The sequence below is a fragment of the Manihot esculenta genome, chromosome 13 (genome assembly GCF_001659605.2).
Source record: "Manihot esculenta cultivar AM560-2 chromosome 13, M.esculenta_v8, whole genome shotgun sequence".
Taxonomy (NCBI): Eukaryota; Viridiplantae; Streptophyta; class Magnoliopsida; order Malpighiales; family Euphorbiaceae; genus Manihot; species Manihot esculenta.
Window position 1 is genome coordinate 35,777,355 of NC_035173.2, and position 25,479 is coordinate 35,802,833.

At 35.8% G+C, this 25,479-nt stretch overlaps 2 protein-coding genes across 4 annotated transcripts; both read right to left on the reverse strand.

The window, feature by feature from the left end:
* Window positions 1-124: 124 nt before the first annotated feature.
* LOC110629313 (putative E3 ubiquitin-protein ligase RING1a) lies at window positions 125-17,644 on the reverse strand. The gene is made up of 10 exons (XM_043949830.1): window positions 17,206-17,644; window positions 16,997-17,042; window positions 15,106-15,164; window positions 3,715-3,796; window positions 3,458-3,578; window positions 3,325-3,366; window positions 2,431-2,967; window positions 1,355-1,462; window positions 569-757; window positions 125-467 (listed from the first exon to the last, which is right to left on the reverse strand). Exons 1-10 carry the CDS (start codon window positions 17,474-17,476, stop codon window positions 435-437), a joined length of 1,488 nt encoding a protein of 495 aa, XP_043805765.1. The 5' UTR covers window positions 17,477-17,644; the 3' UTR covers window positions 125-434.
* Window positions 17,645-20,119: 2,475 nt separating this feature from the next.
* LOC110630147 (squamosa promoter-binding protein 1) lies at window positions 20,120-23,994 on the reverse strand. Of its 3 annotated transcripts, XR_006348329.1 has the most exons (5): window positions 23,237-23,994; window positions 21,696-22,206; window positions 21,383-21,556; window positions 20,850-21,246; window positions 20,120-20,238 (listed from the first exon to the last, which is right to left on the reverse strand). XR_006348329.1 is itself a non-coding variant. In XM_021777482.2 (2 exons), the coding sequence occupies exons 1-2, from the start codon at window positions 23,629-23,631 to the stop codon at window positions 21,975-21,977; spliced, it is 627 nt and encodes a 208-aa protein (XP_021633174.1). In that variant the 5' UTR covers window positions 23,632-23,994; the 3' UTR covers window positions 21,670-21,974. The 3 variants fall into 3 exon arrangements, 2 of the variants coding, with proteins under 2 accessions (XP_021633174.1, XP_021633175.1); XM_021777482.2 differs by lacking the exons at window positions 20,120-20,238; window positions 20,850-21,246; window positions 21,383-21,556 and having other exon boundaries at window positions 21,670-22,206; XM_021777483.2 differs by lacking the exons at window positions 20,120-20,238; window positions 20,850-21,246; window positions 21,383-21,556 and having other exon boundaries at window positions 21,670-22,206; window positions 23,252-23,960.
* Window positions 23,995-25,479: the final 1,485 nt, after the last annotated feature.

The following is a 25,479-nucleotide window of genomic DNA, read 5'->3' on the forward strand; positions in this document are numbered from 1 at the left end:
GTGTGTGCAATTATAACTTGGGTTTTTTGGAAAAATCAATTAAATTCTTACACATACTCATCTATTTTCTTTTAAAATTATTTTTTTAAAAAAATAAATAAATTCTTGCATTCCAAACACAAAGTTGAACAAAAAAAGAAATAAATTGAATTAATTAAATTCTTGTAAATGGTTCCATAAAGGACCACTTGCTCTAGACATACAAGATTTCAGAAATTTTTAGTTGGAATGGTTATCCCTGTGGGAAACCTTTTTCCTTCCTTTTTTTTTGGGTGGGTGTAAAAAATAGTATACAAATCCGGGTCTTAGAAAAGCTTTCCATTGTGAAGGAAGAAGCTTAAACCTCATTCCGAAATCTCAATACAAATTTACATACAACTACAAACTGTTAACAAACCTTTTCTTCCTTCCATCATAAATACATAGAAAATTTGCTAAGTCGTCCCCTTCTGCCTATATGCTAGAATCTGCAGCAGCCAGAGAGGGGAAAACTGTAAGTTCAGACAACATGACAAATTATAAAAGTTAAAACACAAATAGTGTGATGAAGTTCAATGTTAATTCTCACCATGTAACCTCTATTGGAAGTGCCATTGGCTCTAAGACATGCCAAAGTTTCCTGCCCTTTCAAAATTTGCAGCTCATCCACTGATATTGGTGGATGCACAGAGGACAGGTTGTCAATAAGGTTGTGCTGCCCTTTAACTAAAAATATTTCAACTTCTTCAGCTTCCAAAGACTTTTTCTGAGCAATATACTGCATTTGATAGCACAGAAAAACAAAAATTGAATACTATATCATGATATGCACCCACAACCAAGGGTGCAGAAATAATGGATGGAAGATAAAAGACAGATGCAAAAGAAATTGATGCCTTATATTAATGATCTTAGAAACCCTCGAAGAAAAGGAAAGAAAACTGCAGGCGTCAATTTTAGAAGATCTGAAATGTCCAAGCCATAAATTCATGATTCTGAAGATTTTTATTTTTTATAAAACATGTACCCTTCCTTTGATAGATGCTAGAATCAGACAATTTTAATTGTTGGATCTATGGGCAAACAGCAAATGGCCATCTAATTTGTCATCATATTCAGGTCAAATTTTGTCTGTCCTAAACTATTAATGTCATCGTGATCCACCAATGCGTATCAAAGAATAAACAAAATTGGCCTTATCTACCTTTTGCAGAAAGCAATTGCTCAATTAATTCACCGTGTCCAGTTCAAGAATTATAATTCCAGCATTGTCACAAACAAAAAAGTTATGGAAATGACAATTCAAAATTTCAAACTTTTTATTTATTAAAAATTACACATTCCAAGAATTAAGGTGGCGTGAAAGAAATCTCACTTCACATAGGTGTTTGACTGACAAACTGGGTTGACAGCAAAGGTAGGGCTGTTTCAAATTCGTGAAACTTTCCTTGTCCATAGAAGTAAGCATGAGGTGAACATCCAACTGCAAACAGTAAATAGCCTTTAACTGGACAAAATATACAATCAGCAAAATGAAACAAATTGAACAAAAATAGGGAAGGGCTATTATGGCACAGATAGACTTTCAATAGGACTGAAGATACAAATACTCAACTGCACCGATTTATTGAATGTATTTATTGATGCAGCAGCAGTTGGCCACTTAACATAGTTATTCCACACGCAGCAGAAAGCTAATTCACATAATCCACACACAATGTTCAAGGAAGAAACACTAGTGGTCGTAGCTAAAATACCTCTTAGCTAAGGAAAGAATCACCGTGTAAATGAGTTTAATCTTACATGAGTTACTATTCCTGTGAAATTCAGGGTATTTTGATAACTTGAGCTAAAGTTCTCTCTACTTCCTGGAGTAACATGATCTATTGCACCATTTTCTTTTGGCCTAAGTTATTCATTTCACATTTTGTATTTATGATTCTTAGGCCCTTGAAATCTTCACATAATAGTTTGATTCACATACAAATGTGCTTAGCATATTATTCCCTGTGTCATGCTTGATGCTTCATTTTCCTTGTTCTCTTCCTCTTTCCCCAAGCTATACTGTGATACCGACTTGGATAGTTGGATTACATCAAGTTTTATTATGTGCTTGCTTTAATCAGGTCGCAGCCACCAAAAACCCAACTGCCAACATATTGCCATACCAAGATTAATCACAGAAATTTCAAATCTTTACTCCCTGCTGCCAGAAAACTCTAGCAACCATTACCAGATCCTTCAAATCCAACCTGCCTTCTGCCATAATATCTCAGACAGTTCAGCCACTATTCAAGCTACAAACCCTGGGTCTTGCTATAGAGAGTCCAAATCCTAAAACGCCAAATTTTAAAGCTCTATGCTATTGCTACCATAATATAACAAGTAAACAGACAAATCATTAATAGGTAAACGAACCACAGCTCAAAGCACCGTTGCATCCTGACATACCTCATCATTTTTTTCCTCTAAGCTCCTGAGATATTCTACCAGCTTGGATATGCGAGTGCTTCTGGCAGTCTTGTTGTTGCAACCGCTAGCATTACCATGCCGTGTATGACTTCGAGTACCACCCCTGCCCCAGGCAAGCATTTCTGTATTCCAAACAAGGCCAGGAGATATTCCTCTATTCTCTCTGGTGGCTTCTAAATCATTTTCAATGCATCCGCCCTCTGGATTTGAAGCTGATGAAGAAGGTTGAGAAGGCCTAATTCCTGGCCGTCTCTTGCGCCTGCGCTGCCTTACTTCTGTGGAGCGTTCATCAGTAGAAGATGAATCCTTACCTCCATTATCATCATTTTCATAATCGATGTCTTCAGATCCTTGGAATTCAGTGCCTCGGCTGTTCCGCCGCCTCCTTGAGGGGACTGTCCGATGATTGCGCTGTGACCTTTCCATGAATGGACCAGTTGTTTCTTTACCCATTGTGCGTCTCCTAACTAGTGCTTCAGATTGTCGTTGAAATATTTGGGCAATTGAAGCTTGGATCTGTTCAATGAAGCATTCAAACAACACCAAAATAAAAAGCTGAGTTCAAATAGTTCCCTATCTGGAAACAGCAGCTGGGCTTTTAGATTTTCAGTCTATACATTATCCGATAAACCAAAACCTCGTAACTAGAGGTGACAAACTAAGCAGCTCAACAGTGTCCATTTCAGAGAATCATAACTCTTTCGAATTAAAGGAGCAAAAAGTCAACATTATAGCACTGAGAAATTTTCAGAACCATGAACATGAAGGTCAAGGTTTAAATAAAAACATCATGTCTGTTATCTCCAACAATTGTTTGCTTGAATTTTTAAAACTTGCATGAATGCAGCAGCGCAATAAAACAGATGCACACACCTGCTTGTTTCGTGTCCTTTCCTCCTCATGAAAAGCCAATTCCTGGACCAAACACTCACTCACGGCAGTTTGATTTGAAAAAGTACTATAGAAAACATTAAAAAAAGAAATAGACAAGACAAATATCTTATACCTCCTCCTCATACTTGTCAATGTCTGGATATAAAGCAGCAATTAAAGCATCATAATTTGGATCATCTCTCAAAGAACGCCGACTTGCACAGTGTGTGCGGCAAGCTGGGCACTCATTATTCCTGCAATAAAATCCAAATTCAAGTAATAAATTTGGATGGCTACACATTCATTGGAAACATCACAAGATTTCCCTAATCAGGATGCCAGTGTTGCAGAAAACGAATAAAGAAATGATTCAGTTTTTGTGCTACATACCCAAGTCGCATTGATTTGTCAATGCATTCTCTGCAAAAGCGGTGCAGACATTCCATCACAGTTCGTGTTTTCTTTATGATACCTATAAAAGCATAATTCATGATTAAGATTTAATTAATTAAAATTTAGCCTACCAGACAAAAACATGGTAAGCAACAACTACATGCAGTTCCACCTTAATCAAAATCCAAAACAAGATAGTGAACCAAAATACAACACAGATCACATTTGCCATAAAGTATAGCAACAATCCCAAGGCGTTGATCTTTAAATTTGATGCAGATAACCGAAAACAAATTCCACTATTCATAATGAATGCTAACTTTTACTTGTTTAATCACAGCGAATTTCCTGAATAGAACCATTACAATGGGATTAGTATCAGCTTATCACACTTGTGATTTTCCCATAATGAATTAGGAAATAACTAATGTATATTTGTATTAAAGTTTTGAAGTGCTACAACAACTCTAGCATGTAAATACAAGAACAGTATAATTCTATGGCACCAAAATTACTCTGTATTGACTGCAATAGCATGCCAGTTGAAACACTGAGTAGATGGGAGTGTTGAAAGACACAGAGCTTTGAAACCATGTGAAAAGAGTATTTTTCCCATAATGAATTAGGGTTGTTGAATCCCACATCGGTTGTGAAAAGAGGTAATTTGCCCCCTTATATGGCCATAGGCACTCCTCCCCTTGAGCTAGATTTTGAGGTGAGTTAGGCCTAACTCAAATTAACATGGTATCAGAGCGCCTCATTCGATGTTGGACCTCCCATAAATATGTCACTCACCAGTAAAATTCTGGGCGTGAGGGGGTGTGTTGAATCCCACATCGGTTGTGGAAAGGGATAATGTGCCCCTTGTATGAGCCACAGGCAATCCTCCCCCAAAAGCTAGGCAATCCTCCCTTGAGCTAGTTTTTTGGGTGAGTTAGCCCTAGCCCAAATTTAACAAGGGTCATCATTAGTTCATTACCCATAGTATGTTAAACATACTACAATGGTAGAGTTAAGAACAGGATAGAAAAGAATGTAAAGATTCAAGAGTAAGGAGGAGGATGCAGGGGACACAAATGGAGAAAATTTTCTTCAATACTCAATTTCAACAAGGACAGTTCATTTGATAGAGAAATCCTAGCCCACAGCCACAGCTGTACTACAACAGAATACAAAACTCAGCATATCCCTCTCTCCCACTTTCTTGGTTATTTATACACACATCAATCAGTGCCTCATCATTTCTGCACTGAGATTCCCTCTAACTTTTGTCACTCTCTCCTGGTGGTCCTTCTCTTGTGAAATATTCCTCTCAGTCTTTTCCTATAATATACCCTTAACGTTCCCATTTCCCTACTTATTCCCTCATCTTCTGATTTACTGCTATCAATGCCTTTCCCTATGAGATCAGCCTTGTCCACAAGGCTGGAAGTGGGAAATTGATTACAAAATTCATAATAATTCATCCAAGTTGCCTCATCCACTATTTTTCCCTTCTATTTAACCAGCACCTGTGAAACTTTGTTGCCATCAATTAAAACCTCTTGGATTTTCAAGATCTCCTCGGGTTCAAGAAGTTCATCCTGGACAGCCATTTCTTTTGGTAATTTAGAAATCACCTCATGTTCGCCAATTACCTTCTTAAGTTGAGACAAATGGAAAACTGATACAGTAGAGAGCTGTAACTTGTAAGCAACACTACTAATTTCTGCAATACTCTGAAAGCACCGAAGCATCGAGACGACAATTTAGGATTTATGACCTGTCGAAGGGAAGTTTATCGATGAGGACAAAATTTGAGAAAGACCGAGTCCCCAGCCTTATACAGAACATCTCTTCTACGTTTGTTTGCTGCTTTGGTCATCCTTTGTTGCGCCTTATGAAGATTGAAAGTCAGCTGTCTCAATAATTCATCTCTAGTGGCTAGCTCTTGGGCCACAGCTTCTGTTTTAATCTCGCCTGGAAGGAATTGCTGTATTGAAGGTGGTGATCGACCATAAATAGCTTTGAATGGGGTCATGCCCGCTGCTGTGTGAAAACTGAAGTTATACCAATATTCAGCCTAAACCAACCATTTGCTCCAGTATTTTGGCTGTTCTGTAGTGAAACAACAGAGATAAGTTTTAAGACTTCTGTTCAGCACCTTCGTTTGACCGTGCTCATCTTCAGCTGAGTCCCTTAAAGGCAAAACAATTCAGTCCAAAAATAGCTGAGAAAAATGGTGTCTCGATTACTTGACAATTGATTTTGGCATTCCATGAAGCCTTATGATTTCTTTAGCAAATAACTCAGCCACCGCCTTAGCTGTATACAGATGTCGCAGCCTTAAAAAATGGGCATACTTAGTAAACCGATCAATAACAACTAGTATGGCATCATTCCCTTGAGAACGGGGTAATCCTGTTATAAAATCAAGAGATATCTTCCCATGCCCTAGTTGGAATCGGTAATGGTTGAAGAAGACCTGTGGAGAAACAGCCTCATATTTTTGTGTCTGACGCACCAAACATTCTGCCACAAACTTCTGGATCTGCTTCATCATTCCAGGCCAGTATGAATTTGAGGAGATGCGCTTGTAAGTGCAGAAGGCTCTTGAGTGTCCACCCATTGGAGAGGCATGATATTCTTCTATCAGCTTAGGAATCCACCTTGATGAAGATGGAATAACTAATCTGCTTTTGTAGACCAGACGGTCTTGGATCATTGTATAGTCTTTAAGGGAGGATGGATTCTTGTTGAGGTTTTGGATAATCTGCTGAGGTTTTGGATCTTTTTGAACCTCAACATGAATCTGACCCCAATCTATTCACTGTGGAAAGGAAACCACCAGTAACTCGAGATCCTCATCTCTCTTTGATAATGTGTCTGCAGCTGAATTAGTGACACCCGGCTTATAAGAGATTGTAAAGTCATACCTCAATAGTTTTGTACTCCATTGTTGCTGTGTTGTGCTGTGCTGGTGTGGAAATTTGTTGTTCTAACAAGTGTTTCAAACTGGTTGCCAATGTTGGACTACTAAGACCAAGGACATCCTTTCCCTCTCATAAGTAGACTTGGAGAGGGTCCTGGTAGATAAAAATTTGCTGAAATAAGCAATTGGCCTACTCTTGCATCAATATTGCCCCAACACCTAAACCAGAAGCATCGCATTCTAAAACGAAAGGCTTTGAAAAATCGAGTGCTGCAGGAACTGGAGAAGAAACTAAGGCTTGTTTCAATTGAACAAAGGCAGCTTGAGCTTCGCCATCCCACACAAACTTAAACTGAGATTCTTTCTTGAGTAGTTGTGTCAAAAGTTGCATTATCATACTGTAGCCTTTGATGAACCGTCTATAATATTCAGTTAGCCCGAGAAACGCACAAACTGCGCCTACAGACTTGGCTTGAGACCAATTTAACACACTGGAGACCTTTGCTGGATCCATGGCAACCCCTTGCACCAAAATCATATGCCCAGGATATTCTATCATAGTGTGCCTAAATGAGCTCTTCTTTCTCTTAACATGAAATTGATTATTGGACAACAGTTGTAAAACTGTATTGATATGCTGCAATTGTTCCTCCCATGTACCACTGTAAACCAGGATGTTGTTAAAGAAACCAAGATAAATTTCCGCAAATATTTTCTAAATAGATCATTCATTGTAGACTGGAAGGTGGCTAGTGCATTCGGTAACCCAAAAAGCATCACTACATGCTCATAGTGACCAAAGTGGGTGCGGAACACCGTCTTCAAAATGTCTGGTTCTATCACCCTGATTTGATGATATCCTCACTTCAAATCCAATTTAGAAAAATATCGAGCTCCATGTAATTCATCTAATAATTCAATTATAATTTGTTGACCAGCATTGAAGGTTCCTAATTAGGAGGATTCAAATCTTTGGGATCCTAATTAGGCTTGTTAAGGGATTTTATTCTTATTGTAAATATTCCTAATTTAGGTTGACTCTTTGTGTATAATTACTCAAACCTTGTAAAGATCAATTCAATTGGAATAGAATAAAAAATTCCTCCTGAAATTCTTCATGATATCGAAGCTTTTTTTTTCTGATTTTAGGGTTTAAATTCAATTTTTCTCTTAGGATTTCTAAAACCCTAGATCTACCTTTTTGGTACTACCCTATCTAGGAACCCTTTTTTTTATCTCACCGCCGCCACCAACCAAGTCATCAGACCGTTGCCGGCTAGCCGTCCAGTTCTGACGTCGGAAAGCCACGCGCGTGAGGCTCGCGCGCCCTCACAAGATTCTGCATCTTTCCCACACGCGGTGCGTGTCACATTTTCCGGTGGTCTTTTTTGACAGCGATCCTTTCCGGCGGACTCGCCTTCAAGTCGCGCTTCTGATCTAATGGACCCATGCCTTTTTTGCTGACGAACAGTTTCTTTCTTCAGTTATAATAATTTTCCACTGCTTTTAACAGAAAAAATTTAGTTTTTTCTTGAAATGGCAATGATTTGTGTGGGTAATCTAAGGACTTCTGATAATACTTTTGTTTCGTCTCTTGATTTTGCTCCATGGATTATTAATTCTGGTGCAAATAGACATATGACAGGCTCCTCTGCAGGCTTCCTTAATTGTCTTCCATGTCTACAAAAAGACACTATCAGAATTGCAGATGGTTCTTCCACTCCTATATTTAGAACCGATTCTATTATTTATACTCCAAATATTAAGCTATCCTCTGTTCTTCATGTTCCTTGTTTCTCTCTTAAACTTTTATCCGTTATTGCTCTCACCAAAGCACTTAATTGTAAAATTAAATTTATATGTTGGAAGGAAATCTGAGTTTGAATTCACCTCGGGCTCTTTTTGGAAGAAATCAAGATGTCAACTAGGAAATCATACAGTGGCATCGACGGTCAGGACACCCATCTTTCTTTATTTTAGAGAAACTTTATCCTGATTTATTTTCCAATGCTCAATGTGGTTTTTTAGTTTGTGATACTTGTGAGTATGTTAAGCATACAAGAACCTCTTATTCCTCCAGTAACAATAGGAGTATGATCTCTTTTGTGACCATCCATTCTGATGTTTCGGGACTTACTCAAACGGTCTCACTATCTGGTAATCGTTGGTTTGTTACTTTTATTGATTGTTCTACTCGCATGACTTGGGTTTATTTGATAAAGGCAAAGAGTAATGTGATTTCTTGCTTTCAATCTTTTCACAAGATGATTTGTACTCAATTTGATGCTAAGATAAATGTTTTGAGAACTGATAATGGTACAGAGTACATGGATGGTTGTTTTTCTGCTTATCTAGAGTCTAATGAGATACTGCATCAAACTAGTTGTCCTTACATTAGAGCCCAAAATGGTGTTACTGAAAGAAAAAATAGACACATGTTGGAAGTAGCCCGGTCTCTCCTTTTCGCTATGAACCTTTCAAAAACCTATTGGAGAGATGCAGTCTTAGCCGCAGTTTATCTCATTAATAAAATGCCTCTTAAAGCTCTTGCCTTTAAAAGCCCTTTAGAGGTGCTACAAGGGAAAAATGCTTATATTGTTCCATTAAAGGTGTTTGGATGTACATATTTTGTTCATACTAGGATAGGTGGGAAGCTCGATTCAAGGGCCATTAAATGTATGTTTGTTGAGTACTCTCCTACACAGAAGGGTTACAAGTGTTACCACCCTACATCTAGAAAGTATTGTCAGTATGAATGCTACATTTAGAGAGACTGAACCTTACTTCAGTAGTACCCATCACCTCTTCAGGGGGAGGACAATGAGAGAGAAGAGATGATTCCTAGTCCTATAACTCTAGAACGTTTTACTCTAAAGGAGACTACTATACAGGGGGAGACTATTGATGATCAAGAGACTATCATATAGGGGGAGAGTATTGGTGACTAAATCAGGCATTTTGATAAATCAGGTTTAAGGAGATACTCAAAAAGAGACAAGACAAAAGCAGAAAAAGTCATTGTGCAGCTTACTCAGTGTCATGAATCTTCCTCTTCTCCATCTGATGAGTCATCCCTAAACCTTGAGCCCTTTGATGATTTAAATAAACCAATTGCTCAAAGAAAAGGAGTTAGATCTTGCACAAAGCACTCTATTTCTAACTTTCTCTCTTATAATTCTTTGTCTCCATCCTATAGAGCCTTTGCCTTGTCTATTTTCTCTGTGTCTATTCCACAGAATTGGAAGAAAGCTCTTGAAGACCCTGAATTGAAGGGAGCAATAATTGAAGGAGCAATAATTGAAGAGATAAAAGCACTAGCCAAAAATAAGACCTGGGAACTTGTCACTCTCCCACCTAGGAAGAAACTTGTTGGCTGCAAATGGGGTGTTCATGGTGAAATACAATGCAGATTGGTCAATTGAAAGATTCAAGAGTAGACTAGTGGTCAAGAGATACACTCAAACCTATGGAGTGGATTACTAGGAGACATTTGCTACTATTGCCAAAATGAACTCAATCAGAGTTTTGTTAACTTGCGCTGTCAACCTTGATTGGGATCTACAACAATTTGACGTGAAAAATGTATTCCTCCATGAAGACTTAGAGGAGGAAGTGTATATGGAAATCCCTCCTGGATTTGCTGATGAAAAAACACAAGGAAAGGTGTGCAGACTAAAGAAGGCTTTGTATTGGTTGAAGCAGTCACCCAGAGCTTGGTTTGATCGATTCAATAGAACTATGATTTCTTTTGGCTATCAACAGAGCAATGCTGACCATACCCTATTTATCAGACATCACAAGGGTAAAATTATTCTTCTTATAGTCTATGCTGATGACATAGTAATGACAGGGGATGACACTGAAGAGATGACTTAGTTGAAAAACTTTTGGTTTAGGAGTTTGAAATTAAAGATATAGGAAAACTGCAATATTTTCTGGAAATTGAGGTTGCCAGGTCAAAGAACGAAATCTTTATTTCTCAGAGAAAATACATTTTGGATCTTTTAGAAAAAACTGGTATGTTAGGTTGCAAACTAGCAGAAACTCCCATTGAGAGCAATCACGAGCTACAAGCAGGGATTGGTGAATTAATGAATATGGGCAGATATCAGAGGTTGGTAGGCAGACTGATTTATCTTTCGCATACTCGACCAGACATAGCATATGCAGTCAACTTAGTCAGTCAATTTATGCATGATCCTCGTGAGTCTCACATGCAAGCTATTTTTCGCATTATGCAATACTTGAAGTATGCTCCTAGAAAAGGTCTCCTATTCTCTAAACACGGTCATCTTCGCATACATTCATTCACAAATGCATATTGAGCTGGATCCCTTGATGATAGAAGGTCGACTAGTGGGTATTGTACACTTGTGGGGGAAACCTTGTCACTAGGAGAAGCAAAAAGCAAAGTGGTGTTATTCGATCAATGAGGCGGAATATAGAGTGATGGCATAAGGTGTTGCAGAGATTGTTGGAGGAATTGAAACTATTGGAGAGGGACAAACTCTTCTTGTACTGTGATAACAAAACTGCCATCAGTATAACTCACAATCCAATTCAACATGACCGAACGAAGTACATAGAGATTGATCGACACTTCATTAAAGAGAAATTAATAAATAGTGTTTTGAGGTTAGATCATGTGACTTCTGATGAATAGCTAGCTGATGTGTTAACCAAAAAACTTAGCATAAGGTGTTGCAAAGATTGTTGGAGGAATTGAAACTATTGGAGAGGGACAAACTCCTCTTGTACTGTGACAACAAAACTGCCATCAATATAACTCACAATCCAGTTCAACATGACCGAACGAAGTACATAGAGATTGATCGACACTTCATTAAAGAGAAATTAATAAATAGTGTTTTGAGGTTAGATCATGTGACTTTTGATGAATAGCTAGCTGATGTGTTAACCAAAGAACTTAGCAACAAGACCTATTATACCTTGGTTTGCAAGTTGGACATGTGTGATATCTATGCACCAACTTAATGGGGAGTATTGACCAACATAGAAGGTTCCTAATTAGGAGGATTCAAATCTTTGAAATCCTAATTAGGCTTGAGTTAAGAGATTTTATTCTTATGGTAAATACTCCTAATTTAAGTTTATTCTTTATGTATAAATACTCAAATATTGTAAAGATCAATTCAATTGGAATAGAATAAAAAATTCCTTTCAAAATTCTTCATAATTGGAATTGGATACTTATATGGAATGGTAACATTGTTGAGAGCTCGATAATCCACACAGAATCTCCAGCTTCCATCTTTCTTCCTAACCAATAAAACAGGGCTGGAAAACGGGCTTGAACTGGGGCAGATGATTCCAGCCACCAACATTTCGAAGACCAATTTTTCAATTTCACTCTTCTGATGATGCCCATAATGATATAGTTTCACATTTACCACTGTTATTCCTGGTTGCAAGGGAATCACATGGTTTGTTGCTCAATGAGGAGGCAAAACGAAAGTACCGCTGAACAATTGTGGAAAACAGTGAAGCAAATCTGCCACTTGTTAATGTTGCTGAACTGAAACCTCATTCTCCAATTCAACTGAAGCTTCTAATGAATTAGATTCTCAAAGCAGCACACAATATTCAAACACAATATTCAATTGGAGAAAGCTTACTCAATTGCACCTGAGATATGGGAGCTCTTGTGAATTCTGAATTGCTTGCGAGTGTAATCAGTTTACCCTGGTGTCTGAATGTCATCTCCACAGACTTCCAATCTACCTGCATAATGCTCAAAGTCTCCAACCATGTAATCCCCAGGATTATATCCACCCCTCCTAAAGGAAAGAGGAAACAGTCAACGGAGATAGAAAGATCCCCTATTAGAAGTGACACATCCCGACATTGGCCAATCGATTGCACATGATAGCCATCTCCTAATTTCACTCCAAAAAGAGGGGTTTCCACCACAGGCAACTGCAATTGAGAGACCAGAGTTCCTGAGATGAAGTGATGGCTTGCACCGCTGTCTATCATCACTATCACTGTCCTACCCTGAATCTTACTCTAAATCTTCATTGTTTTTGGAGAAAAAATTCCACCAATGGAGAAGAAGGGAAGTTTAATGTTGGAGAAATGAGCTACGTAAGATATATGTACTCCAGAAGCATCAATCTCAGTATACCCACCTTCTAAATATGAAGAATTGGAAGGAAGTTCATCATCGCCGACAATAAGGGCTCTGAGGGTCTTGTTAGGGCATTCATTCATGGGATGGAAGGGGAGTTTACACTTGTAACACAGCCCTTTGGCTCGCAAGTCTAAAAATTCTTGGTGAGAATACTGTCGGGTGGGTCTGTGGCAATTAGAGGTCAGTAGAATACGGGAGGAAGGGTTTGCGGTGGTTAGGTTGTGAGGCGGTTTGGGGTTTGGGAGAAGGCAGAGAAGGACGATCGGGAGGTTGAGGGGCTAGAAGAGAAATATTTTTGTTACATTGAAAAGTGGGCTGGGTTTTTGAAATAAAAGGGAGAGAGCTGAGGTTGGGTATTACAATCGGATCAAAGTCCATATTCAGAGGATCTGCGAGGCCCATTCTCACCTAAGCATCTAGAGAAAGAAGACGAGTGTTGCAGAAAATTCGTCTCCATCTCGATCTCACGAGCAAGAGTCATCGTATAGGCTAGATCGGAAGTATCATGGGAACGAATCTGAACCCTTATCTCTTCCTGCAAGCCACTAAGAAAATACCCAAGAGATTGTTGATTAGACATACCTTCAACCTGCACTGCCAACTCCATGAATACATTTATATAATCATCAATGGACCCTTCTTGCCGAATCGTAGCCAATTGTTCATAATGATTAGCCCAAATATCTCCACCATACCAATGCAAAAGTTCCCGAGAAAATTGAAGCATTAAGGGAACGTTGATGGAGCCATTGCAACGAATGAAGGGTCGGTCCGGATATGCAAACCAATGCTAAATGAATTTTCATGTCGTCTCGTGTATAATTCAAGGCAAAATACCGGTTAGCTCTCGTGAGCCAACCTACTGGATCAAAGCCGTCAAAGTTGGGCAGTTCAATTTTTTTAATGGCCAGAGAGGTATCCTTCAAAAGAACCGGTGAAGGAGCAGGATAGGAGAGGGAATTGATGCCACCCACAGAAATCGAAGTGGAAGTTGTGCCTTCGTCAACTACTACTTTTTCCCGTACAAAAGAAGTGAGAAGGGACTCGAGTTGTGAAACCTCTGATCCTGCTCTTGTTGAAAAGTATTGAGCCGATTTTCTTGTTCCAGTTTCACCGACAGAAGGAGTTCCTCAAGATTGGACATGTTCTTCTCTATCATATCTACACGCCCTTCCATTTTTGTCTTGGGCATTAGGGTGGATAGCATGGACCAGTATTGATAGAGTCAAGAACAAGATTAAAAAAATGTAAATATTCAAGAGTAAGGAGGAGGAGGATGATGCAGGGGACACAAATGGAGAAAAATTTCTTAAATACTCAATTTCAATAAGGACAATTCATTTGCTAGAGAAATCCTAGCCCACAGCCACAACTGTACTAAAACAAAATACAAAACTAGCATATCTCTCTCTCCCACTTTCTTGGTTATTTATACACACATCAATCATTGTCTCATCATTTCTGCACCGAGATTCGCTCTAACTAATTCCAACTGTCACTCTCTCCTAGTGGTCCTTCTCTTGTGAAATATTCCCTCTCAGTCTTTTCCTATAATATACCTTTAACGTTCCCATTTCCCTACCTATTCCCTCATCTTCTGGTTTACTGCTATCACAATAACTCTAGTGTGTAATACAATCACAGTTTAACTCTACAGCTACACGAGCTTTTCCTAGTTCAATTACAACTGTGTCAAAGGTCCAGAATGCAAATTTTGGGCATCATCATAATTATATTTGAATTCATCACAATTATAAGGGGCACATCTATGGTAGCCCATGCTTTCAAGCCAATGGGCTAATAATATGAGACATTTAAGTACTAAACTTCATTGTTGAGTCCTCATTTAACAATTTAAGATTTCTGGTTAGGCGGTTCTTTTCATTTCTTCCTCGAGCAACACTACAGCAAGCAACTGGAAGAGGAAGAAGTAGATTTACCTGATATTATTCATCACATTTGCCTCTTATTTCTGAGGAACGGTATTTCCAATATCAGTAAGTAGAAACAAAATGATAAACCTGACCTAGAACTGCACTTATTGAATCAATTTCACCAACAAACTATAAATCTCAGTTATTCATTATCAATAATTGGAATTTTCCTGGATTAAAGAATAGCAGATGATGATACCATGACCTACTAAATTTTATGTTTCAATGCATCAAGTCAAACATATGGCAATACAATTCCCTTGCTCTTTTGGAGCTTCTGTATTCCAAACACCCATGCAATCTAACAACCAGATCCAACTAAAAAAAAACACATGTAACCAATACGCTTGTCCACAAAAGTTTAATGAAAAGGAAAAACAAGCAAAAAGTACCTAGACATATTGGGCATTGTACATCTTTACGAACTTCTGGCAACTCCACAAAGACAAATCTGCAAATGAAACAAAACTATTAATTAGCTCTCTACACCAAATTACTGATAAATATAAGCACTTCAATTTATTGCCACTAGGGGCAGCACATGTTTCTATGATTTCCATGCTTGCATAGAGAAGAACATAGTAAAGAATTGGTTCACCTACACTCTACTTAATACCATGAATTGTTGAACAATTATTCCATGCCTAAAGCTCAAGAGGGAACAGCAACAGAAAATAATGAGGATGTGATACTTGTTTTTCTCTTTTGAAGACACCAAAATTTAAAATGAAAACGTTCACCATGCTGAACAGTATAAATAGAATCAACATGTCAAAGTGCTTACTTAAACTAACTGATCAAGGAAAAGATGAGCAAATTTAATATGGCATTACTTGTCAGAAAAATGGATGTGAAAGAGTAAGGAAGTTGAGAGGAGAAGCTTACAGTTTTAGAAGAAAAGATAGGAAAAAGCAAATGACAGTAAAGTACACTGTAATAAAGACCCACAAATCAAATGAATCAGCAAATGAAGAATCTCCCAAAAAATTTCAAAAACTTTATGTCCATAGTTAACTTTGGTCTAAACTACAAAAATAGCCAATTGTAGCATGATACTAACTATGAGTTGCAATTGTGGGTGAAGGGCTGCTGAGAGATGGCCATAATTGAAACTTAAGATCTGTTTGTAACTGGCTGTTTCTGTAGCTCAGATCACAGAAATTGGCATAAAGGTTAAAGACTTTTTGGGTGATCAGAGTATTTGTTAATGATTTACAAATGAATTACTGTTCTTATTTCTAAATGAGAACCAAATATTCTACAGTACGAAGACTCCATGAAGTAATTTCTAATGTTCAGTTCAAATTGCTAAAGCTAGAAAGGTTAAGGATTTCTTTTTTCTTTTTCTTTTTCTTTAAAAAAAAAAGGTATTCACATTGATACTCCTGCAGGCTGTCCTTCAACTTCTCTTTGTATACTTTTATTTTCTCCAATTTGTTCACATGTCAGTATGTCACAGCACATCATGATGCACATCCTATGGTCATAAGTTTGATGTTCATGCCACTAACTTCAAACAGAGATGTCACCCGAAGGCAGAAAAAAAAAAAAAGCACTCAGCTGTTGGAGAAGTAAATTTTCCGACTTTTTTCCAAGTACCAGTGAGATGAAAAAATAAAGAAAAGCATGCAGTATTAATTAAATTTGCTTGCAAAAACCACAAAAAAATATTCCATTTAGAAAGAGGAGAGAACAACTTTCATAAATGTAAGGACAAATAGCAGTTAATAAGTAGCACACTTCTCCAGGTTCAGTCACCATCTTATACTCCTGAAAATCAGCAAGATTTTACATGCGCCAAATGTGCTACTAAACAGGCATTACTCAAACAGCAATGCATAAAATGCAAATAAGCCATTGTGGACTCTGCTCTACAGATATCCAAAATTCAGCTTCCTCAGCACAGTGAATCAACCTAGAGACATATATTGTGAAAATGCAGCAGCCACCACTAGGAACACAAACAAAATTACTTCACAGTCCTTTCCGGAATTGCCAGTAAAATAACCAAAAACTCCAATCCTCTTGTGCTAAAAAGAGCCATGAATGAGCAAAATCAAGGCAGCAGCCAAATGTAAACCCGCAACTCCAATACCCATACAGATTACATATGATTATACGTACTATATGCAACAGATAAAGAGAGAGAGAGAGAGAGAGAGAGAGAGAAAGAGGGAGAGAGAGAGAGAGAGAGAGAGAGAGAGAGAGAGAGAGAAGCTCTTCTAAAATACATAGAGGGGAAAAAAGTAGCGCCAATAAATGTATGAGAGTGAGAGAGAGTACTCAGGTTTTTCATCTTCGGAGCTGGAAGATTGGCTTTCCTCAGAATCTGAGAAGAGAAAAAGATAAAGAACAATCGCTTCAATTAATCATGAACATCGATCGAAATCAATTTCTTCACTACACCCACGTGTATACGTACAACACTATACACATACACACCCATGTACGTATGTAAAGTTAGAAAGACAAAGAAAAGAAAAGAAAGTAACCTTGTGCTGGTTGTTTCTCTTCAGCTTGCTCTTCTTGTTCCTCATCTTCCTGTCCTTCAGCGTCTTCTTCTGGCTTGTGGGGTGCCTCGTCGTCTTCTTCCTCTTCTTCTTCGTCTAGTTCTTGTTGCTGGTGGAGTTCGGTGTCATCAAGAGGAGGTGGGTCGAGTCGAGATTGCTTGGGATATTGGTGACCGTTTTGAACAGGAGATGAGGGAGCATCTTCCTCATCGATGTCGGGATTATCAGACAGAGACCTCTTCTGAGCAGGCATTGATGCCTTTCTTAAGATATGGTAGAGGGAGAAAAGAAAAAACCCGTGATCGTTGAGCCAACTTTTCTTCTCTCCGTGGAAGCTTTTACGAAGAAAGAAGAAGAGGAAGAAGGAGAAGAAGAAGAACGAGAAGAATAGATGGGAGCGATTTGGCTTTTTATTTATATTCCTTTTATTTGTTTATTTATTTACAAAGGAGAGATCAGAATCAGATGTTACAGAGTCCAGACTTACACAAACCAAAAGCAGCACACGGTGGCTCGTTGGCGCGGCCTTTTTCACTAGTTTTTTCTTTCATCGTATTAAATATGTATATTAAAATATTTTCCTGTAAATTTCATTAAATTTTAATAACTATGAACTCAAAAATATAATTAAAAAATAAAAAAAAATTAACTAAATTCAAAATATTATGATTAATTCACGTAAATATATAAACTATATTATTAATAGATTTATAAATAAAATTAATAAAAATATAAATTATTTTTAAAATAAAAGACTTATAATAAAAAATAAAATTACTAAATAATGATAAATTAATAAATGAGATTAATTATATTTCGAATCAAAAATTAAACTCACAATATAAATATTTAATTTAATAATAAATTTATCCTTATACAATTTCGAGTTGTGTATAATATTTTTATTTCTTTTTAAGTAAAGATTATAAAATTTTGTTATTAATTTATTGAGTTTTTATAATATACTGTACAAATTTCAAAATTCACTTTAAATATTTGGTCAAATGATGTTTAATTAGTGTTCTTTTAAGTTTGATTTTTATTTATTATCTATTTTTATTTTTTTATTTTTCATAAGAATTCAAATTTTTTTTTTATGCACTCAGAGACTTAGTCTGATAATAAGTGCATCCGAGAGTAAATCTGAGAGATCTCAGATTAAATTTCCCATTTCCATTTTAAAAAAAAAAAAATTTTTACAACTATTTTATGATTTTATTTTTATATTGGGAGTTAGAGTCATTTAATTTATTATTTTTAAGTTAAAATATTTTAATATTTTTATTTATTTAAAATTTATACTTAAAGAAAAGAAAATAATATAAAATAGTTATTAAAATGCTGTCAATATAAACTTGATACTATACAAAATAAATTTAATAACATTTTAGTTATTACTGGTTTTTCAATTGACTTTTCACATGTCGTTTTAACTGCTCACTCGAATTTGAATTAGTTTAGATAGATCAATTAGGCTTTTTGAATCAATTTTGTGCATGAATCAATCTATTCCTTTTATATTATAACTTTGTAACTGCTGATTTTAAAATTTTAAAAAATTGTAATCTACACTGTATTTGGTATATATATATATATATATATATATATATATATATGGTTTTTATAATTTATATTTAAAAAAAAACAAATTATATAAAAATTAAAAGTGACGTCACAACATCTATATGAGATACGTGCAATTTGTTTCGACATTTAAAAAAAAACAAAATTGAGGGGGTAAATTAATATTTTCAATACAAAATTCTAAGGGAGATATTATTTTGACCAAAGTATTTCAAAGTCAAACTTGGATTTGAGGTAACATTAGAATTCAGTTAAGTTAATGTAAAAAGGATTTGCGTTAAACTAATAGCAAGCACTGCAGAGCTTCAATTGTTGGGTTAATTAGTTTTAATAGATTTGATTATTGCTTAATTTATAAATCTTAATTGGGTCCAATCATTTCATGAAATGACTAATGATCATTATCATCTTCTTCGTCATCATCTCCATTATGATGTGGCCAGTAGCTCCAACGCAATGTTGACTTTTACCTTTAATAACCGTTAGATAATAAGTTAATTGTTTATATAGTAAAACTATTTGGTATAAAATAGATATTAAATTAATTGTTAAATATAAATAAATATTTAAATTTATAAAACATAAAAAAAATATAACTAATAGCTACCAACTACTAAATATTAAATTAACCTTTTAATATACATTAATTTAATCATTAAATACTATTATAAAATAATAATTATTCAACAATAAATAATAAAAATTAGTATTTTGACTTATCAAAACACCACAATTAAACACTATTGCTGAACACAACCCTCCGCTTCCGAAGTCTCCTGGGCAACTTTCTTGAGATAGCGAGTATTCATTCCTCAGTCTAGTCACAATGGACTCCAGGCTCTTGCAGCTTATTCTTGCTCTGCATCCCAAGCTGAAACTTCTTGCTGCTTGTGACCACATTCTGGAGGAAGTCCAAACAGGCTCGCAGTCGGTTAACCTTCTTTGCTTATTTTGATTATTTAGCCAATTCTCTGTTTTGAAATCAAAAATTTCATGGGAATTTAATTTAATTATTTTTTATTAAATATTTTATTTAAAATAGAGGAATTTATTATTATAACCACTTTCTACTATGGTACATTTGTTCGGCGGCTATTTAATTCTCTAAGCGCACATATTGGCAAGGATGTGAAGTTTCTGAATCAGTTATTCTCTCTCAACTGTTATATCATCGGATTTGATTATCCTCCGTTACACCTGGACTTATGGCTGATTCAGCCTGCCCCACATTACAGGATTAGAGCTTGCAAAATTGAATCTTGAAAATGGCTTGACGGGCTTTACAAAATTTTTATTTTTAAAGAAAATGAAATTATTCATGATTTAATAAAAATTCATTAGAATCTTTTTCCTTGCAAAAAGGGGAAATATGTTAGTTCTTTAGCTTCTTAATCTCTCGCTGCAATAGTGCTCACGGGCAAGCTCCAAGCCCTATCAGAAGAAAACAATGAAATAGATCAGTAGCAGAGATTTCAAAATCAAAGGGAAACTCAAAGAATGTGCTGAAAATAACCATGGAATTAGTATAACATGTGAAAAGAGAAACTTGCCATATTGAATTAGCATATTTACTCGTGTACATTTATACTGAAGAATGAGGGTGTGGCTTCGAGTCCCATTAATCCTGACGAATCTAAATCCAATAATCTAATCATAACATTCCCAGTCATTGATAAATGTTAGTTCTGTGTTCTATTGTTGTAATGAATCACACAATCTATTGCCACTAGAGCAGCACATGTTGATTGCCTAGAAGGACAACATAGTAGACAATTGGTTTGTTTACAGCTCTACTTACTGACATGAATGCTTCAAACAATTATTCCCATGTTTAAAGTTCAAGGGGAAAAGCCAAAAAGAAAAATGATGAGGATTTCAAATGTGTTCTCTTATGAAGATGCAAAACTACAAAAGAATGTTCTCCATGCTAAACGGTGTAAACAAGATCAACATGTTTAGAATGCTTGCTCAACTAACACATTATATGCAGCATGATAATGTGGGTGAAGGACTGCTGTAAGATGGCCATAAGTGAAACTTACAATTAAAAGATCTGATTGAAACTGGCTATTTCTGTTGTCAAATTGGTGTAGTTAACGTTGAAAGGGAAAAATTTTCAGCTTGTGCCGATTGCTTCTCTTTGGCTTGCTCTTCTTCTCCTTCTTCTTCTGGGTTCTGGGTGCCTGGTCCTCTTCCTCTCCCTCCAGTTCTTGTTGTTGGTGGAGTTTGGGGTCACAAGGGGAGATGGGACGAGGTGAGATTGCTTAGGATATTGATGGCCATTTTGAAGAGGCGGCGAAGGAGCATCTTCCTCATCGTTGTCGAGATTTATCAGTCAGATACTACTCCCTCTGTCAAATGTAAAGAGTAGAGAGAGAGAGAGAGACGACGACGACGAAGAAGAAGAAGAAGAAAGGCTAAGCGCGGTTGGGTCCGTAACTGTCAAAAGTCGGAAACTTTAATATTAACACGACGTAACCCGTTATTTAATATAATTTGTTCAGGTTAAAAATTGTTCAAAATTATCATCAAATTTGAGTATGTCCAGATGAGTATTCTATTTCAAACCTGCTACCTTTAATGAATGGTAATGATGCTTTCCCAGAATCCAGAGTTTTCCAGTAGGATTTTGAACTGTAACAAATCCCACTCAAGTAGCTTCACGAGAATGATGGGGTTGAACCCACCTAACAGCAGCTTCACAAATCACAATGCTTAGAGCAAGATTTGCAACAAAGCAAAGATCAACCTGAAGAAAGAAACAAAACCACAGCGAACATGCATTTGACAGTGCAAAAATTTAAAACTTAAGGCGCTTTGAAGCATCCTGCACATGAAGGCTGCAACTGCAGAACAAAAATATGCACAGAATACTGAATACCATATACCTTAAAAATCACATTCGGAACATTAATGAAGCAAAGCACTCAATGATGGCCAAGTGCCAACGATCACATCCTACCCCATAAGTACAGAATGGGTCAAGTTAATTGGCTAGCCACAAAAGACTGAACCAAAACTAGCAACCCTGTCACTGTGAAGTGAATGCTCCAATGCCATTAGTATATGATTAACTTACAGGAATATTCAATAATGATATACTACATATACAACAAGATTATCTCTAGGATGACAGAAGAGAGGGAGCAAACTACAGAGCAATCTGTTTATCTGATCTGGAAATGCTTGTAAGTGGCATTTTCTTGGATAGTTATTTTAATTCTTCCCCTATCATCAACCTGCCCGCAGATCATATCTTTCAACTGAGTGACTGTCCCTTTGTGGTTACCACCTTCTGAATGAGATTCAGCAGCATTCTTCCTTCGTCGCTCATTATGTCCAGCCAAACGCCTGCGACAACTCTTTTTGGTTTCATCAAATTCTGATAGCTCATGGAATCTGTAACACAACATTCTCAATCAAATAATAGAAATACTAAAATTTTAGTACTCATTACTGATGATTTATATGTGTACATATAGAGGGGCAAAGAAAATTTAACGGGGTGAGACTAAAGAAAACTTGTGCTCATATGAGAACTAGCTTTCCAGTCATTGAAGATTTCCTTGCTCTCACCTAATTTAACATATATTTGCATGTGTGAGTTTCTGACATTGTGCAAATGCCGTAAATTCGACAGCATAAGGTGCCACATTAAATGCGGGGGGAGGGAGCGTGAGAACAAGACACTAGTTTTAGAACAATTGAAATTGACTAGACTGATGCAATAAAAAGTTCAAACAGACATTTAAACAATCATCTTGCAGGTTAAGTCTTATCTGAGCAAAAGAATGAAAAATCATAATATTTATATTAAAGTAGGCTGAAAAATATTAAGAACTAACAAACATATGCAAGCTAAATGTTTGGAAACCACTTTTGAAATTTGTTCTACCATTGCATACCAGTCTCTTTTTCATCTAAAAAGTCAACCAAACACTAAATCAGCACAAACTCAAGAAACTTCAATATCCAAAAATGTTGGCATCAACCACAAGTAACTGAAAAAATTCATCTTCAAAATGTTTCTTTTGGCCAGAAACAGACTACCGGGCAAAATGAATGATTAAAAGTGACAAACATTGAGAATAGTGAATTATCCAAGTTTACCCAGAAAAGAAAAATTCAATGGTAAAGAAATAAAAGGAGATTAGCTAAAGACTAAATCCATAAATTCAGACATGAGATAGACAAGACAACCAACAGGAAATTCCCAACTATTTGGGAACCAGCTTGAACTAAAACCTTATGGATCTTTCTATTTCTAACTTTTAAGCTAAAGTCCAGCTTGATTGAGTCTAATTCAAATCCTATTGGCAAGCAAGCGAGCAACATCAAATTGTTGGTAATCTAATAGTACTATTATATAAGCTAAAGTTCTCGAATAATATGGACCATAATTATGATACAAGGACTCAAATTTGCGAACTTGTTTCTTGGGAACCTGCTACATTGTTGACAAAACCGTTGCCTAATCCCAGCCACAAGCACAATCTGAGCCTTTGCATGATTCTCACAAACCTTATGCCTTCTATGATACGGCTTTGCATCACTCAGATCAGCCATACACATGTCAGCTTGACAACACCTCATCCCTCCACTTCCACCACAACCACCACCACCTGAACCTTTCTTTCCTCCTCCTCCTCCTCCACCACCACCACAGCCACCAGCCACCACTTTCTTTTTCTTGTTACTCTCAACATCATTTTCCACACACCCCATCTTCACATACCCATCATCATCTGATGACTCCCAAACAAGCTCAGCTGCTTCCTTCTTCACCACCTTTCCCATCATCCGCTGCTTCCCTTTTCCATCCATTAGCAAAAATTACAAGGTGAAACAATAAAAACCAAAACTTTGGGCACAAAATTCTCAAAAAAAAGAAAAAAAGGTGAGATTCTAAGGAGTGAAAAAACATGAAAAATAAGAGGAGCAATAATGAAGGTGGGAATTATAGTAGGGAAGGAAAAGTTGAAAATGAGCGAGGACCACACAAGCTCCATTATTTTTATCTCCCATCTTCCCCTTTATTTTTATCTGGGGTTCTGATTTTTGTTTGATGTAAAGAATGTTTATAACAAAACAAAATCAAAGAAAGAAAAGTCTCGTTTTTCTTCTTTCTCTTTCTCTTGTTCATGAGAGAGAAGAAGAAGGTGAATGGTGATATGGTCTGCGTTTAGTCTCGTGAGTGGTGGCCCCTACAATGGCTACAGACAAGAAACATGCGAGTGAGTGAGATCATAAATGTGTTAGGTGTATGGGTAAGCTTTGTTTTTGGTTTTTGCTTGCTTCCTATTGAATGGGACAATTCTTACAATACATCATATGCTACATCAAATCTACAATGGCGAACATGGCTCTCCTATATATTTCTGAGACGTGGACTCATTAATTATTTTAAGTATTTTCAATACTAAAATTTTAAAAAATGATACTACAATCAAGCATGAATGAAGCGTTTGATCCGTAGAGTCACAGTTTCAAGTGAGTTTCACCTTGCAATTCTCAAGAAGATTAATCTCCACTAACCGTCAAAACAAGAATGAGAGATTACGGCTTATTTCGTAATATTTTTTTTTTTAAATTCATTTTTTTAATTTTCTCAATTTTAAGTTAAAATTAAACTTAAATTGATATAAAAAATTAATTTAGAAAAAAAAATAGTTAAATTAATTGTTCTATTAGCATAAGTCGTAGCTTTATGGAATTAGATTCCATGGAGGTTCTCAGGATAGTGTGCTCTGGATACTCTCTTATCTTCCAGTTGTAGCAGTTATATTGGATGAAAAAAAGTTATGGCTAAAGTGCTAAATTTGATCTTCAATTTACCATCTAAATTTACTTATCTTACATAAAGTTGTCAATTTTTGCTTTTTTCTAAAAAAAAAAAGAAGCTATTATAGCTTAGGACATATAGAATTTATTTGACATCGAGTTTGGAAATGAAAAAATATTTTTTTAAAAAATTGTATTCATTCACTATACTATACAATATGCAAATTGTGTTGCAATATGTATACGAATTCAGTTCAACTATTAATATATTTTTAAGTCAATTGGATCAAAAATCTAAATTTTTTACCAGCTTTTAATTATATCCACTTTTTTATTTTTTTTATAGGATAATCAATTATTTAAGATTAGTTATAATTATATCAATTTCTCTAAATTAATTTTTCATTAAAAAGAAATTTATCTATTTTTATGAATTTATAGATTTTTCATTATCGATAAATCTAGACTAATCTAACCGCCACTTCCAAAATAATTCATAAAAATTACATCGCACTAATAAAATACTTTTTAGAGTTTAAAAATAATTTTTGACGGTCTATACATAAAACGATAAAAGCAAGACATAGAAAAATATTTATGATTTTTTATATTTATATCATAATTTTAATTAAAATCTAGACTAATCTAATTTTAAAATTATTAGATAAACATTTATGATTTTTTACATTTATATCATAATTTTAAAATTTTGTACAACAAAGTCAATTATTTTATATTTACCTTAATTTTAATCCTTTGTTTTAATTAATTTTGATTTATTCCACGTATCATTATTGTTCTATTGAATAAAAAATTCAAACGTTTATATTAATTAATATTTATATTCAAAATTTTAAATTTTGAATAATAAAATTAAAATTTTTTTAATTT